The sequence below is a fragment of the Drosophila subpulchrella genome, chromosome 2R (assembly GCF_014743375.2).
Source record: "Drosophila subpulchrella strain 33 F10 #4 breed RU33 chromosome 2R, RU_Dsub_v1.1 Primary Assembly, whole genome shotgun sequence".
In the NCBI taxonomy this organism is placed as follows: domain Eukaryota; kingdom Metazoa; phylum Arthropoda; class Insecta; order Diptera; family Drosophilidae; genus Drosophila; species Drosophila subpulchrella.
In genome coordinates this window covers 6,115,269-6,133,333 of record NC_050611.1, presented here as the reverse complement: position 1 = coordinate 6,133,333, position 18,065 = coordinate 6,115,269, and the positions used below count along the sequence as shown (strand labels likewise).

Sequence of the window (18,065 nt, the reverse complement as noted above, 5' to 3'; positions counted from 1 at the left end):
GCAGTTTTTTCCACTTGCGGATTTTTCGTTGTGCGCGTGTTTTTCACTCGTTTCAGCTGCATTTGCGGCCGCTGTGCAACGCCGGCGAATCGAGATGTCATTGGCCTAGTCCGCGGCCACCTGCGAAGCCAGGTAAGTTGCTGGAAACTGCATTTTGTGGAGCTTTGAGCGATGCGCAAAAATCAAATCAAGCAAGCAAATCGAGTACTATTGGGTGCGAGTGAAATGCCGCTAGCTGGTTGCAGCGTGCGAGCGGGACAGCCGAGCGTAGGTAACGTAAGGCCTTTACATTACGTTTTGTCACTGTTCTATTCATTGGTTAGTGTCCCCGCTAAAGCAAACCTTGGTTATAGTGTTGCGTATTCTAGCTATTTTTATAAGCTTCTAGCTATTTTTTAATGTTTCAATGATTATAATAAATGAAACAACAAATTTTTGTTTTGGTGAATTTTGAAGTATTTGTAACCTTTTTGCCAGAAAATGAACTGGACGTATTGCACATTAATTTTATTTTGAATAAAGGGGTTAATCCAATTAAAAAAATTTAAGGATAGTGAGCAATATAGCTGCAATAACCTTTTTAAATTACGTTTACTTACACGCAAACCTTTTCTTTCTCTTATGATGCGAAATTTTTTCCAGTGAGAAAACGTAGAGTCTTGGTTGGCCTTTGGTATTTGTGTGATATTATTCGGAGATCTTAAAATTGTGTGGCCTGTTGTGGACACAAGTACAGCAATGAATTTTTATTTAATTTATATTTTTATTTACTTTAAACGCAGTCCGACCCGAAAAAGTTCGTCTAGAAGTGATAAAACATATGCTTGCTTTACGATTTAATAAATATTGGTGGCGTGTTTTATGGTACCAATTATGAGCTAAACTCATCCTTAGACCCCATTTATGGATTTAACCAAGTATAAACCCTTTTTTGGAGCAATCGGGTTATTGGCCCACTCGATAGGTAACCCCACATTGTCGGGGGTGTCACAGAACTATCTTTTGACGAAATTCGGGGGAAATGTACTTCAGCTTGTATGTACAAGTTTCCCCCGAAGTTCGCCCAGAGCTATTTCTGTCACCCCGAGTGTGACTAGTCTTAAATGCGCCATCACTGATTCCGTGTTTTTCTTTACAGTCTTTTCCAGAGGCCGAGGGTATTTTGTGCAGTTCCTGCTACGGTCACTCTGGGCGTTTAGCGAAGATTATTTTGTGCTAATTTTGAGCAGAAATCGAACCAACAGCCGTGTTAATTGGAAAGGAGTGGAGTTCTTAGGAGGCAAGTAGACAACTGGCTGAAGTTGGCCGATCAGCATTGGCCGTTTTTGCGGTGCGAAACGGAAGGGCCAAGAAGTGAACAGCGAGAAAAACAGGGCAGAGGCAGCCAACAAAAGCAAGAAAAACAAGAAAAACAGCGAGACAAGCGTGAACCTCGAACATTGCCTTATTGAGATTTGTGCACGTTGTCTGTTCTCTTCTTCGCCCGTCCGCTTCTTCCTCGTTTATCAACCCTCCCCTAACCACTTTTCTTCTTCTCTCCTCCCTCTGCTACTGCTTCTGCTTCTGGTTCTGCGTCTCCACCCATTCGGGAACAACAGCTGTTACACCTGGCGGAAATAGAGGGCAAAATTGTAAAATAGAAGCCGAAAGCAACTGCGAAATGAACAAGGCTGACGTCAACCGCCGTGTTTTGGCCATTCAGGCGAAGAAGAAACGCCATAAGAACAACAAGAAGCGGGGCAAGCAGAACGGCCAGGAGCAGCAGTCGAATCCCGGCCAGAACTTGAATCCCAATTCCCAGTCGAATCGGAGCAGCGAGAACTTGCAGGCACCGGATAATGCTAATAATAGCCATGCGGATGCGCCCATTTCGGCCGCCTTTAGGAAGGTCACTGCAACGGCAACGGCCTCCACATCCAGCGGTGGATCAGGAGGCACCCCCGAACAATATCCACCATCCCAGTCGCAGTCGCAGTCTCAAGTGCAGGTCAAGTCCAAGTCAAAATCATCCAACTCACAGAAGGAGCACCTGCAGCAGCAGCAGCAGCAGCAGGCACCGCGGAGCAGCTCCAACGAGTCGTACGAATCCGAGCTGAACAGCGAGAACGAGGAGCAGGAGCTCAAGGAGGACTACTGCAAGGGTGGCTACCACCCCGTCAATATCGGTGACCTGTTTCAGGGTAAGGCACCTGTTAGCCCGTTTTGTATGCTGGCACCCCCCACATATTGGCATTTCCCGACCCGACCAGACCCGAAACCGAAAAAACCACCAACAACAACAGGTTGCCAAAGGCGCACAGCTCAGATAAATCGAACGCACAGCGGGTGGTTTTCCAGACCTCCTCCGCCCCCCTCTTTCGGGCAAGGGTTGTTTTTGGTCGAGGCAAGAGGAAGGAGGCGCCTGCCTCGTGTTGTGGCGACGACAACAATAGCAACAGCAAGCGTTATGGGGGCGGGATGTCACCTCCAAACGTTGTCGCCAACATAAGCCCGGAACTCCACCCCTCTTGCTTGCATGTCTTCTCCATCCATTTTACAATGCCAGCTGCCGGATTGCCACTTTCCGCTTTCCACATCCATTTGCAGGCTCTGAAGCTTTTGGCAAAAGAAAATCCGAGCAATCGCTTGCCAGCGATAAGGGAGTGAGAGCCTGATAACGGCCAACCAAGCTCCCCAAAATCGGCTGATAGTGCTGCATTTATGACCTGAATCGACCAGGTTTCCCGCCCCTCTCTCTGGGTCTTTTTTGCAATCCAAGCGGATTAATAACAAGGAATGTTTATTAATAGATTCCTAATAGGTTTTTAATATTTCACAGAATGGGAAAATAGTGGGAGGATCATAAAAGCTTAATATTTACTGCTAAGAGTAATATTCTATGCTCTACTAGAAAATTAGAATTATCTCGCGTTTTATGAAAAGCTTTTCATTCTTTACGACAAGTAGCGATATATTCTTTTTGAAACACTACTTGCCAAAGTTACCATGGCATACAAACACATGTTCTATATTGAGTAGACTTCATTTTCGGCTTTTAAATCATGACATTATTTGCTTTTTATGACATTGCTATTCGAAAACTCGTAAATGCTAAGAAGGAAAAAGCATTCTGTTGCCTTAGGCTTCACACCAAAAATCTCGACATGATTTTAATTAGTTGTTAAAAGTGGTCTCTTTTCGGCCTTTAGGCTACGCAGCAGAAGTGTTCCCCGCAAAAATAATGCACTCAACTGCAACTGCCAGTCAGGTTTTAATTGAATTTAAGCGGAGAGTAGACCTCGCGGTTGGTTTTTCGCTGGGTCAGTCGTGATGTGACTGTGAAGCGATTAAAATGGATTTATTGCCATCCGAGGCGAACATTTGTGATTTCATTTTCCTAAGTGGTTCTGTGTTGCTCTCCCCCAATCCCTTGAACTTTGTCCCTTGACGAGAACGGCACGAGATTAATGCAATTTTTGTTCTGCAGGGCGTTACCACGTCATCCGAAAATTGGGCTGGGGCCACTTCTCCACCGTCTGGCTGTGCTGGGATCTGCAGGAGAAGAGCTATGTGGCAATCAAGATTGTCAAGTCGGCGCCGCACTTTGCTGAGACGGCCAAGGATGAGATTAAGATACTCAGGACGGTGCGCGAGACGGATCCATCGAATCCACGTCGCCAGAAGACAGTCCAAATGCTGGACGACTTCAAGATCACCGGCGTTAATGGCACCCACATTTGTATGGTGTTCGAGGTGCTCGGCGACAATTTGCTAAAGCTCATCCGGAAGTCCAACTACCGCGGCATCCCGTTGGGCAACGTAAAGACCATCACCCGTCAGGTGCTGGAGGGTCTGGACTATCTGCACACATGCTGCAAGATTATCCACACGGACATTAAGCCCGAGAATGTGCTACTGTGCGTGGACGAGCCGCATGTCCGTTCGCTGGCCACTGAAGCCACCCAGCTGTACTGCATGAACTCCAAGATGTATCCGTCATTGGTGAGCCGAGCGCCCAAGGAATATCGCGAGCCGCCCATCACTGGCAAAATGAGCAAGAATCGAAAGAAGAAGCTCAAGAAGAAGGCCAAGAAGCGCATGGAGCTGTTCAAGAAGCAGAGGGACTACCTGGAGCAGGCGGGCGGCCAGACGGGCGAGGGCCAGGATGCTGGCGAGGATCAGACGGACTTCGGCGTTAACCATAATGAGGTGCAGAACGGCGATGCTGGCATCTCCGATGGGGATGAGTACTTTGAGGTGAAGCAGGAGCTGGAGGACAATGAAGATGACGATGATGAGGATGTAGCTGCTGAGCAGCCAATACGCAAGGAGCGCCACGAGCGAAAGGAGCGTCCGGAGCGCAAGGAGCAGGCACAGCAGCAGGAATCGCTGGCTGAGGGCGCTGACAAAGCCAAAAAGAAGAAGAAAAAGAAGAACAAAAGTAAGTGAAAATTGGCTGGAGCTACCAGTACCACAACCGCAAAATGGTTTTGAGCCAACAAACATATTCAGATGTGCCCGTTCCTCAACCGCAAGTTACATATGTAGGAAAACCCTCTTGCGGTTGTGCAATAATAGCACCGAACTTTGTGTTTCTTGCAGAAATGGTTAATTAACCAGACAAATGTTTTGTTTTCTTTTGGATAACTATTGTGTTTTTTGATCGTAATTGCTTTCTGTTCTTTAATCCAAATTTAACCATTTTTTATTTAGACAAATCTAACCAGCTGCAAGCTCAGCAGCCTCCGCAACTGGAGAACTCCACGAGCAGCGGCGACAGCAGCAGCGCCCTCAAGAGCCACCAGACCAATGGCAGCAGTAGCATTAGCAACAGCAACTCCAACAGCAACTCGAGCGGCACATTGAAAGGACAATCAAACGGCAAGAAGATGCCGTTGCGACCCAAGCAGGATAAACAATTGGATAAGCAGCAGCAGTCATCGAATCAGCAGCTGAACAACAACAACTCTAGTTCTAAGCCCAACTCGAATAGCAATTCGAAAATCTCAAGCGGTTCCGTGGAGAACTCATCGTCGGCCACCAATGGACCGTATTCTGAGCCCATGCTGCCACCGCCTCCTCCGCCACCGCAAGCAAAACACAGGGCCCGACGAGATCCGGCGCTGGAGGAATGCAGCGTTTTCGTTAAGATCGCCGATCTGGGCAACGCTTGCTGGGTGGATCGCCACTTCACCGAGGACATACAGACGCGCCAGTATCGGTCGCTGGAAGTGATTCTCGGTTCCGGCTACGATACCTCGGCGGACATTTGGAGCACTGCGTGCATGGTGTTCGAGCTGGCTACCGGCGATTACCTGTTTGAGCCGCACTCCGGCGATACCTACTCCCGCGACGAGGACCATCTGGCCCACATCATCGAGCTGTTGGGTCCCATTCCGCGACACATTGTGTTCCGCGGCACCTATGCTCAGCAGTCGTTTAACCGGGCCGGCGAACTTCGGAACATCACTGGCCTTAAACCCTGGGGCCTAATGGACGTTCTGCTGGAGAAGTACGAGTGGTCGCAGAGTGAGGCGGAGTCTTTTGCTTTGTTCCTCAAGCCCATGCTGGAGTTCGATCCGGCCAAGCGGGCCACCGCCGCGGAGTGTTTGCAGCACCCGTGGCTTAGATAAGATACGATGCAGCCTGGTTGTTGGCTGCGTGCCACCCAGCCAGCAACAGCAGATGATGCGGGAGCAGAAGCAGGAGCAGGGACGACAGCACTAAGAGCGGGATCACCGGTGGTAACGGCGAAAGGAGGAGTTGGCGGGGGCTTTGTGGAATCTTCGGCATCGGTGGCTACTTTGGCTTCCATCTCATCAATCGCTTCCACGTCGGCGGCAGCAATGGCGGCGCTTAAGGCCCGTCCCTATCTGGTTGCACCATTCGTGACCACAGCCTCAGCACCACCCACACCGCAGCCCCACATATCCATTTCAACGAGCACGGCCCGCACAGCGCCAGCCACGCCAACACGTCGTTGCACCGCCCCCGAGGAGGATCTGGATTTGGTGGAGGACTTTGATGTGGCACTTGCTCAGATGGAGGAGCCGCAGACGCATGCCAAGACCAAGTCTCAGCGCTTTTTCTGGCGCAAGGCGCTACGCCGCGTCTTCCAACGACGCAAGTGACGGCGTCGCCGGCAGGACCTGCCCCGCTGGCATCGTCCCGCCCGTCGCTGCCGTCGCCGGAACCTGGCCGAGCGGGTGAGGCGCATCTGCGCCTGCTGTGCCTACGGCCAGATCCTGCTGCGTGCAGCCCGCGTGGCCCTGCTCAGCTGCATCCGCTGGCGAACCCGTGGCAACATACGCAACAACAACTTTTACTTCAGCAACCACTAAAGCATCAGCATCAGAAGCCAGCCAGCCAAGCAAAAAGTCGTCTCCAGAGCAACAGTCGCTAATCTCCGTGCTCCAGCTTACTCGAGTTATGTTTAAAGTTAATGAACAACCATTCGATATAGTTTTACACACGCCAGCGCTTAATTTATTTCCTGTGTTTTACATCGACAATTAGACTATTTTTGTTGCTTCATATGGAATTATAAAATGTATTACCGCCTACACCTACACGAACACTTCCCCACGAATCCTGTACATATAGGGTCGATAGTGCTCGATCCCATTATTCAGTTTAGTTGAAGCGACGCATAAGAAAGCGAGAGTATAGCGATAGCGCATGCCGCATACAAACCTAAATACATAGGCATATATCTGTTACTGTACATTTAGCCAAGAGGCGAATCGGCAAATACACATTTATAGCGTACATAGTTAAATGAACTGGAGTCGATCCAACGGTCGGCGTCTCACTCGCTCTATCGTCGTTTCGATGGGCTTGTGGGGCGCTGCAGTTGGATTTTTATTAGCATATGTAAATGTACATGGATGCAGAAACTTGAGCTGAACATAACAATAATGAGAACGTAGTTAATTAGATTATCCTCGGCTTAGTGATCGACATGAACAATTTGAAATGGCATTAGAATCCATGAGAAACGTAACCTGAAATAGTAAAGCGAATGCACTACCAGCAACAACCACAAGTGAAACGAATCCTTATCCCATAATCGGAACTAATAAGCATATAAATATAATTAAAAGTAGCCGCCACTAACAAAAAGTATTGTTCAATATTAAATACTAGCGCAAGCGCAAAATAATTGCAGCTTTATCGGATAGATAAATATTCAAGACACCGACACACACCAAATTTGGCACATTTATCAATACTAGAGCCACACAAAATTTATGGAATTTCTCTCAACCACTCTTAACACAAGCATATTGTATACCTAGAGGCCACTTTATTTAAGGCTAGGAGTTAAAGCGATTTTTTCAATAGATACGATTCGACCCGGAGCGGTGGTGAAGCTAGAGCGAGGGATTATCAGAAATGCGAAGTGGAGGGCCCATTGTCCTTGGCAATCGGATGGCAGGGGATGTGTGCATAACTGACTATTGACTATATACGAGTACGTACACATATATATGGATAAGTGGCCTTATTAATTCGGTTCTCCGCACCACACCGCGCACCACAAAACACGAAACCACACGCACCCAATGCAAACTAACCGCTCACAGATACTAACCAGTGCCCCAGCCAATCTGAGAAAAGCTATTGCAAAGACGATTTACGCAGCGCGAACTAAAAAATTATAGAATTAGGTATGAATATTATTGTAACTAGACAGCCTAGCCAGCTAGCAAGCAGATATCAATCTAAAGTTAAACTAAACGTGTCCAAGTTGAAGGAGAATCAAAGAATGAGACGGTTCTTAGTAGTAGCCCGCAGTCGATCTTCGATGTTGTCATCAAGTTAATCATAACATAAATGCAAAATTCATCAAGCTTCGGCTGGCCGATGTTTCGAACATACTTACGCATATACTCTTTGAAAATCGCCCAAGACTTCCTAACGAAGCGACTTAACTTGGTATCACAAGTGGAAAATCGGGGGGCCAAGAACCCAGCGCAGATGACCACATCTAAATGAATTCGAACCGGAATCAGGAACCATGCTGCCGAATTGCAATTCCAGAATGTTCTCACGCTTTCAAAGAGTATGATTATGAATTATACGGTACGATACATAATTTATTGATGTAGTTATAAACAAAATAAACAACAAATTACACAAATTGGAAAACAATCGACACTGTGTCTTTTTTATGGTCTGCAAGTGTATGTGTGAACAAGCAGCAGAGGATATCTATCTATCTTTTGGCCATAAATTTCCGCCAGCTTACAGGACGAGCAAAGGATTGGGATAGAGAGACGGCTATGCTGGCGATTTATGGTCACATAAAATGCACAAAAGCGTTGAGGTCCTCAATGAATGGTCTAAGCGAGAGGTGACCTTCGACGGGCTCACATTAATTCCATGTTATATCCCCAGTCCAGGAATTCATCACGTTTGTTTGTCAATGGCTCGAAATTGAATTTTATCCACACGTGCACCCGAATGTCCAGAGTTTGGCGAGGAGGAGCGATGGCCACTCGTTAAATGCTATGCACATATTAGTGTCTTTGTAGCTCAATGGCAATCCCAGGTGTCCAGGTGCACGGGAGCCCCGTGCGACTATTTCACCTGCCTTCGACTTGAGCGGAAAAGGAAAAGGCCAGCGACCAAGGCTTCGTGAGGTCTCAATGGCATCCGGCGAAAGTTAGGTCCTACTTCGACTGTTTGCCTTTGCAGGAGGAGGAGGAATCCTCAATCTCGAGCTCACGGGAATTGATCTTAGACAAATTCGAAGAGCTCAGCGCACACACAGGCACTGGTATTTGGTTTATTGTTGGCCAAAGTTTTGGCTAAGTGTAAAGTGCTCTGCGCTTAAGCAGGGGCTCAAGTTAGAAGCGCGGAGTCCAAATGCAACTTATCCGGAGTGCAAATAAAAGGAGATGTTGCCCTCGAGTTAGCCATGTAAAAGTTCACAATCAATTCCTAAGATAATACGAATTTAAGATACCACTGCATAAAGATAAGAAAAGATTATCCTTTTGTTACTTTAAATAAGTTGTAAAAAAGTGTAATCCTTGATTTCATTATGGCTTTTCTAGATCTGTAAAAATTTTTTTTATCGAAATTGACCTCAACATTTTTGTATTTTTTCTATACTTTCTATTCTGACGTTCTCATTTGAGTTGAAAATGTTCATAAAAATATAACAACATTTTTGAAGTTAAAAATATTTTTATTTTGCTCGAATCCAGTCGAATTGGCGGTATTTACATTTTATATCTCAACATATAGACTATTAGTCCAGTCAGTAGTGTATACTTATCAAAAAGTTGTTTAGTAAACTAAATTTAACTTTTTTTTCTCCATTTCGTTCTAATATTGAGAATATTGATACCAAATTGTACTTAGACGGTTTTTAAGAACGAATGTACTCAATTCAAGAACAATGTACTTCAATAATTTTCTCTGTATACAGAATGATACATTTAAAACCGTAATTATTCAGGGTTGGGACTCAAACCTAATAAATCGCATTATTTATTACAATTAGAAGAAATTCTCATATTATTATTTTAAAATAAATTCCTATGTTTTTCCTAGCCATTATAAACGACAACTAACCATTTAAGATTGTTAACCCTTATTTTTGACCTTCTTGAGTCGAGTCCAATAACGCTTAGGCACTTCCCAAATGAATTAGATATTCGCCCGCAACTTCTGAACTTGCAAATACTTTTTAAAGCCCTCACAGTTGAGTTGAACTCCTTGGGATGGGCTTTCAATTTAATTTGCTCGAGAGTTCGGTAACAAAACGAAACCCGCCTTCAATGTATGTTAACGAGACCCGCAGTCCACGGGTCGAGGAGCTGGTCCTTTTGCACACCCAAAGCACACTCCCCAACCCACATCCGAATCTGGATTTGCTTATAAATGTCCAACAAATGACAAACTTGACAAAACAGGGACGGCAAAAGTTTTACGCATGGCAAGGAAACTCGCAAAAGAAAACTCTTCAGACAACTCGGTCAGAAGTTTTGCGGAGCATTAGAATAAACCCAAACAATTGTGTGTCCTAGTCGTCCATCAGCCGGCCTTGATGATCGATATTTGTCACACACAAACGCAGAGGAACGGAAGGGACTGAACTGGGAACTTTTAAAAGGTCCTTTCTGCAGATGCGGCGGAGCGCAAACGATTATTCAATTTGCACTCGGTGAATCTGAGCTCTATGGGAAACGTTTAGCGTCGTCGACCTCTGTGTCCCCCATGATATCCATCCTCCCGAACCGCTGTGCACTTCCAAATGTCCTTGTTGAAAATGCCACCGAGTGGCACACTGATGACATTAAGTAGCTGTCGGGTTGGTCAGGATTAGATGGCAAAAGTGCCTGATGTTAGTTTAAAGTAGATAAACAAAAGCGGATTCACCCCGCATCGCCCGACCCCTCGCAGCCTCCCCCTCACTCCCCCAACAGCTTCTCTTTTCTGTCTGTCAAGCTGTCCATTGTTGTAGTTGCTGTGTAGACGTTTGCGGTGTCTACGGTGCCTGTGTGGGCAAACAGGGCCTACATGGGACAAAATTATCATAGAAAACTTGGTATTTGAACAAATAAATTTTGAGATATTTTAAAATTATTTTGTATACATGTTTTTAAGTTGATTTTAAGTTTGTATCCCAAATTTCATATCATTTTGATAACCAGTTTCTTATATTTTAATTTTTCATCGACATCCTTAAGTACACCTCTATTTCTTTGGCGTTTATTTGGTTCTGTATCCCAAATTTTACCACATTGAGATAAGTAAAAGATAACTTAAAGATCTGGCTCATTTTTATTCGAAATGAAAAGTTAATTTATTTCTCTCCTATAATGTTTGGCCTTTTTAAATTTTGGACTTGGACCTTTGTTTTATTTTGGTAAATATTATTAAACGTGTATGTTTTTTAGTGATAAAATAACTTTAAGGATTCTCTTGAAAATATTATTAGAAATACTTCAAAATGTTTTTGATTTTACATTTATTTTCTTACCTCGATAAATATATTATAATATACGGTTCACCAAAACCAATAGAAAACTTTAAGATATTTTTCCTTAGTGTTTTCTAAGGGTCTTGTGTGGGTTGGTTTGTCAACCGCGTATCCTTGTTTTCACAAAGACTAATGTAACCTTTTGGTTTTCCTTAAATTCACCTTTTATCTCAAACTATTTATAGAAATGCCAATCAAATTTCCCAAAATTCTTGGTTCAAAGCTGTTTGTTTTATTTTTTATCTGGCGGTTCTGTATTCCTTTGTTTAAATCCTTGAATTTGCATGCACTTACACGAACTCCACTCTTTGAACTTCCACACTCCATATTTTTTAAAAAGGCAACCACTTGTGGGCGCGAAAATCGTTTCATTTGGTTTTCGGACTGACTCCGAAAGTTTTCACCCAGAGAGAATGCATAATATTCTCTCTTTGACCCACTGAACGGCTCCCTTAAGTTGGGAAAACACTTTTCATTTCAACCTCAAGAAGTTGTTTGTTAGTTTGGCTTTCCTTTTAAACGTCAAGGAACTGCCCCCGTTAACTTTTCCAGCAGAAAGGCAAAACTTTGCGCTACTTGCCACTTGAACTTTAATTTTTGGGGACGGGCGAATCATCTGACTTTTTAGAGGAGTACCCCCGACATAGCGGAAAGTTTCCATGCTTAACACCACCTCTGTAAATATTAAATTGGGGGAAAGTGGACTTAATTAAAATCTATGTGCTGTGGCCAGAACGGCAGCAAACTGTTGTTGTCCTCGCAAACGTTGCGAAACCACAAAGGGTCGGGGAGCCAAGGAAAAATGCCACAGAAATTCCAGCTTGAAATGGCAAAAAGAAGATATAAAACGAGATATCCGTGCTATGTGGGAAACGATGATATATGAAATATTTCCAATACGAATAAACTGGTACAACAACAGTGGGAATCGCATTTATTACATATCCCCGGCAATCCCTTGAGGAAATGGTCATCTGCTGGCATCATAAATTTATGAAATGCATTTACAAAGCGTGTAGTAATTGTGGGGCATTGGATCTGGGGAGCGGAGATAATAAAATCGAATGTCAATTGAATTTGTCGAAATCAAAAGGGAAATAAACGATGGCCACTTGATTAAATTTATATTTCTACTGTCCGGATTCCTGCAACAACTGCCAAATACACGCACGACCCTGGGGGCAGGGTGCTGGAGAGGATGCCCAGTGGAGGATACGTCACCATCAGATGCCACTCCAGTTCTTGACCGCCCTTTGTTCTATCGCCCCTCAACTATCCATTCGAAACTCAATATTTACTTTCGCCCCGCAAAGGGGCGGCAAAGCCAAAGACGTGTTCATGGCCCTAAACAAACAGACTGTCAACAGCTTAAAGTTTCCATCGGGTCTATCTATTGGGCCCGGGCACCGGCCATCCTGGCTATTACCACTAAATTGACTTTAATTTACCAAGCCAAAACTGACCTCCTTCTATTGAAATATAGGTTTGGCTAAATGAGGTTAATTGTTGGTCCTGAAATTAAATGTATCTTCATAAGCTTTGTGATTAATGTATTTTAAAGTCATTTTAGTAATTGCGGGTACCGACTATTTTTGTAATAATAGTGATTTTGAGTTTGTATTTAAAATGTTTTAATTTTGCTTTTGCTTTAAGAAACTATTTTAAAAAGGTAAACTAAGAATATGGGTTTTTTAATTGTAGATACTTTTATTTTTAGAATCTTTAAAGCCTGAGGTATACAAAAACTGATGCAGATATTTGTAGGTACTTACCTTCTTATTTTATTTATTTTTAAACACATGAATGAGTAACTCCATGAAGGGTTTAGAAATTACTAAAAATGTTATTATAAGTATGTGCTGAATAAAACATAGTAGTTTCTTTGAACTAATTCTTCGCACTTTATGATTTTAACACCAATACCTACATATATGGTTATTATATTATTGACATTTTTTAAACCTTTGTATTTATTATTATATTATTATAGAAATTTTTTCAAAACCCTAGTGATTTCCATGACACCAACCTATATTTTTAGATGAGCTATTTCTTAATTTAAGTTAGAAAACTCCTCATCTAGAAATAATGACGCCATTTGACTCGCTTTGATAAAATTAACTTTTATTTGGTGTTTTTGCTGTATGTTAGTTCCCGGGTGCTTGCTAATCGCCAGCAGTGAGTGGGTAACGGCAAAATTGCCTTTTAATTGCATAATGTTTTTCTTTTTTCAAATACAATATTTGCACTTGAAATTGCCGAGCAGCCAACGGCACACACATGTCCGTGTGTTAGTTAACTTCTGCCCAACACCCCCCCGAACACACACTTTTGTCTCATGGCCAACGGCCACTATCCAATGTCACCACCCTTTTCCCCCTTCCCAAATCCCAGTGTGTGACCTTGAAACTGTTATATCTGCACTCACAGACACACGTAACGACTTGGCTCTGTGCGTCTGTGGGTGGCCATAAGAGGTTGGGTGGCTGGGGTTGGTCTTTCAGCCCACTTTCGGGTGGTTGAGTGTTGTGTGTGCGGTCTGACAGTTGAACTGTCTGCCCGCTCCAGTTCCACTGTTTGCATTTGACATTTTCAATTTGCATGACAGTTGTGCCCCGACGTCCTCATCCCGACATCCCGACATCCTAGGATCCTGCCATCCTGGCATCCTGGCTGGCACTTTGGCAGCTGCCCAGCCTCAACCGTTCAATTTGTCACGTAAAAGCATACCCGGCGGTACGAGCGGTTTTTCGGGGGCGGGTTCCACGGATTTGGTTTTGGCTAACACTTCACGTACGAGGGTTATATTTACCCAAGATCTGTTATACACAGGCAACAAGCTGCTGGCCTAATTACCCTATCCACCCACCCACCGGTTTGCCCCACTCAAGATTTTCGTCCGATAAATTATAAAATGTCTTTGTAAACATCTGAGGAGCTCGTGCGGCACGCCAACTAAATTTCCAGACCTCCGGGGCGGGAGTTTTGCCAACTTTCTCCCAGCTAATTGATGAGCTAACGTCCTTCAACAAATTCCTTTCGATTTCATTTACTCTCGTCTTGTTTTGGGTCCGAAAATTAATTTAATCAGGGCCACGAGCTTGAAGGCCCTCAGAAAGAGTTTGATAAATATGCTGGTCATTTTATACAAATTTATCAGCATATAACATATGATCAAGGCCTAATTAAGAGGAAAATACTAGTCAGATTATTTAAAATGAAAATGATTTGAATTTAAATCAGTCATAAATCAGGGTGGCTGTTTTAAAGTATTTAGTATACATATTTATTACCACAAGCATCGAACTAAACAATCCATTTTAATTAAATTTATATTATTATACCCGTTACTCGAACAGTAAAAGGGTATACTAGATTCGTCGAAAAGTATGTAACAGGTAGAAGGAAGATTTTCCGACCCTTATGAATGCTGAAATCTCGGAAACTATAAAAGCTTCAAGTTTGGATTTGAAATGAAGATTCTTGAGGTTCTTGCGCAGCGTCCACAAATATTTTGTAAAAGTGTAAATGGGACTTTGTTCTGATTATCAATACCCATCTACATTCCAAAAATTGCTCAATTCGGACCATTCATTTAAAAGTTATAAGCAAATAAAGAGTGCAATCTCGGAAACAGCCAATTTGCTGCATGCTTATCTCCATCTCCCTCGCACATCCCTTAGCTGAGTAACAGGTATCTAATAATCGAAACCGTTGACTGTAGCGTTCTTTCTTGTTTTTTATTTAAGGTGGCTTTTTGAATTGTTTCAGTAATCAAATATTAACGTTCAATTATATCGCTTTTGTTTCCATTTTCTTTATTAACTCGTTTGTATGCATATTATTAAAAGCTCACTATATCAACACCATATAAATTAAAGGTGTATAATCAAATGTTTCGTTTTCATGCTGTTATAAATGCAATATAGCATGGAGCCGTGTAATAAACACTATGAGGATTTTGTTCCCTTTTATTACAGCTTAATTAAACATCAAACATCTACAAAAATATACCTATACGCATTACACGAGAAAATTAATCCTTCGGTGTTGAAAAGTTATTTATTCTTCCCTCTTTAAAGGCCTAAAAGTTTTGGGCAACATTTTTCAAGCAAAGTAGTTTAAGCTTTTAATGGAAGAAGCTTGTTCACTTTGGTTTTGGTTTTCGGTTTTCTGATGTTTTCGGTTTTATGATATTTATAAGCTGCCCACTGCATCGCCATCATTATTTGCTTTCAGTTCTCCTGGTTTTATGGTCGAAAGTATGCCGCATTTGTCGGTTACTTTTTGCGCAACCGGAAATTGCCGGAACTTGGCGCTGGCACCTGACAATTATATCCATAAAGGTGAACATATACGTATACGTGGGGTTTGTGCCTGTCTGGGTGGGCAATTATTTAGCGCCGCCATTTTGGCACATGTCCCTGACTTTTATAAGGACTTTCATAATGGTGATGACAGATATAAATCAATTTTAAGCCGCACAGAACGTACATATATACATTGAACGGCAATGAATAGGGCTTTTAGAGAAATGGAAAATGGAAAACACATACGGGTTATGCCGACCATCAAGTGATTTTTTAGTTTTTATGGTCATACAAATATTACAAACATTACATGACCCCCAATTCGATTTGGGAGCCGCAAAAGTCGCAAAGAAACCTTTCAATTGGAAACTCAGTCAACAATCCTTTGCGGATGTGAACATATTGATTGGTTGTACTTATTTCTGACCATGGACTCAGTGGGGCTTAAAATTTGAAAGGGCTGCCAGCTCAACACGAATGTGTCAAAGTTTGACAAATTTGCGAGAATTTTTCCTTTGATTCTTGGGGTTTTTTATGCCGTTTTCCGTTTTTTCCCCCTTTAGTTTTTCCGTTTGCGCATACATTTTTTATTGACATTTATTTGTGTGTGGGTTGCTGCAGTTGGCCGTATGTCAATGCACCATTAAGAATTCCCTTTTGGCCCGGCGGCAATCGATTTCCATTGTGGAGCTATAGTTGGAGCTCCTCGAGAGTCGACTCCTTTTCCGCAGCCTTTGTGTGTGTTGATTTACATATTTTGCAGGCTTAAGTGGATTTATGGAATTCTCGGCTCCTGGTTTCTGGTCTTCCGGCCTCGCTTTGCATTGAAAACCCCTTAGAAACAATTCGTTTACTTTATCCATTTCCCTAGCCTCTCCACTTGTTGCACTTTCCTCTCGTATTTACTGTGGAAGTGGCAAGCAATTTCCGTTCGCTGTAGCTTGTCTGTGGCGAAAACTAATTGAGATGGCGAGAAGCGCTGGCGGAAATGTCACTCTAGTTTTTTGGCCCCCCGAAAAGAACGCAAAGAATGGTGGATGGAACGCAAACGTCGGCGAAGAAGAAGCCATCAGAAATGTAAATATATAATGGGCGAAATACCAGGACTGGAGCCAGTAGGCGGTTCGGGTGGTTGTGTTGGTTCCTTCCTGGAATAGACACAAATATAGACAAGACAAGGTTCTCGGTTAGCCGGGCTCTGAAAAAAGGTTTTCGGTCTGTTGAAGTGGAGCGCCAAATGAATTAAATATTACCCAGCCAAGTCACTTTAAAGTGTATGCGCTACAAGCTCTTCGGTTGATTGCCATTCCTCCAGCCCCAATTCCTGGCGTTCTATCGTCCTGTCGTCCTGAACCCTCCAACTCCTCCTGTTCCTGTTCCTGCGTCCTTGCCGAACTTCGATTTACATTTCAACTGCACTGGCGGGGACGTAACTTTGTAAAATTCTAACAAGTACAGTTGAATTCCAATAAATAAAACACACTAAAATTTTAAATGGGTTCTACAGTTCAATCGTAAGAAATTATGTCAATAAAATCAATATATATTTATATTTTGAAATATTCAGCTTAGTAAATATTTCTTACTCTTATTAAACTTAAAAAAAAATACCAATTGTATTAAAAATATAAAATAGCATTGATTATTATACCTACATAAATAGCTTTAAAGTATGCATAGGGTACTTATCTAGTATTTTATTTTTTAGTATTTTCTCTAATAGTATTTTCTTTCTTTGTATGTTCTTTCTTAGTATTTTCTTTCTTTATGTTTTCTTTTAAAAAGTTTAATAATTCAGAGCAAAGTTATTGAAAAGTTGCAATGAGTTCAAGGTCTAAAAACATTGAATCTTAAATTTTTCACGTCGAAATTCAATTTAGGTTGTCTTAGCAGTAAAACTAGCTGTCAGTTTTTCTTTCTTAAAAATGTATCCATACAGTATTAGTACAAGAAATTCCATTTAGCATCGTCCTTGTTACCCAATATTCGCTGTACGTCGGGTAGCACTTTTTTTATTGGGAGGGGGTCTTAATAATTCACACCTACATGAAATGGCAAAGTCCTGTTTGACTTGCATATTTCCCTGTTGTTTTACACCTTTGGTCGATCGGGCTTGAATATTTGGAAAAGTGCTTATTGTGTTTGACACAATAATGACCAAGAAATATGAGTTCAAGTGACACTTGAATACCATTCATGTGGTTCAGTTCTGGGAAATCGGAAAACTTGAATGCGGTTGGCCTCCATTTCTCACACAATTTCTGATTCATTTTGTGTTTTGAATGCAAGTTTTTGGGCAGAATTAATTTTTGATTTATGGCTGCCCCGCAGTTATTGATTTTTGCTGCACATTGGATACACACTCATGGATATTCCCAGCTGGCTGGCCTGCCAATGAATACAGATGCCAGTTCATAGATTGCGGCCCGATTACATCACAAATGCCACTTAATACCTGGCCGAGCTGGCGGGTCAGTCGGGCTATTTGTTAATTGTCCAAATGTTTACACATAAGCTGCAAGTATCCAGCTGAACTTTTCCCCTTTCCATATGCATAGTGCTTTTTTGTGGTCGGGCTTGCATGGCCGGACTTAGCCCCCTGCGTTTATCCCCTATTCAATTCCATTGCCCGTATGTGCTGCATATTAAAAGAGTCGCGTAAATAAATAAGCATATTCAATTTTGTATGGAACGTGAATAGTATCGAAATGTTTAACAAAATACGTAATACGTGACCGTGCGGGAATGGCCTCTGGAACAGAAACAAATACCGAAAGTGA

The 18,065-nt window shown here is 42.7% G+C and overlaps 2 protein-coding genes across 2 annotated transcripts; both read left to right on the top strand.

The window, feature by feature from the left end:
- Window positions 1-3: 3 nt before the first annotated feature.
- Window positions 4-6,757, top strand: LOC119552103 (SRSF protein kinase 3). The gene is made up of 6 exons (XM_037861888.1): window positions 4-132; window positions 783-964; window positions 1,139-1,279; window positions 1,599-2,180; window positions 3,467-4,420; window positions 4,693-6,757. The coding sequence occupies exons 2-6, from the start codon at window positions 904-906 to the stop codon at window positions 5,610-5,612; spliced, it is 2,658 nt and encodes an 885-aa protein (XP_037717816.1). The 5' UTR covers window positions 4-132; window positions 783-903; the 3' UTR covers window positions 5,613-6,757.
- On the top strand, window positions 5,608-8,125 carry LOC119552105. The gene has a single exon (XM_037861890.1). It carries the CDS (start codon window positions 5,619-5,621, stop codon window positions 6,108-6,110), a length of 492 nt encoding a protein of 163 aa, XP_037717818.1. The 5' UTR covers window positions 5,608-5,618; the 3' UTR covers window positions 6,111-8,125.
- Window positions 8,126-18,065: the final 9,940 nt, after the last annotated feature.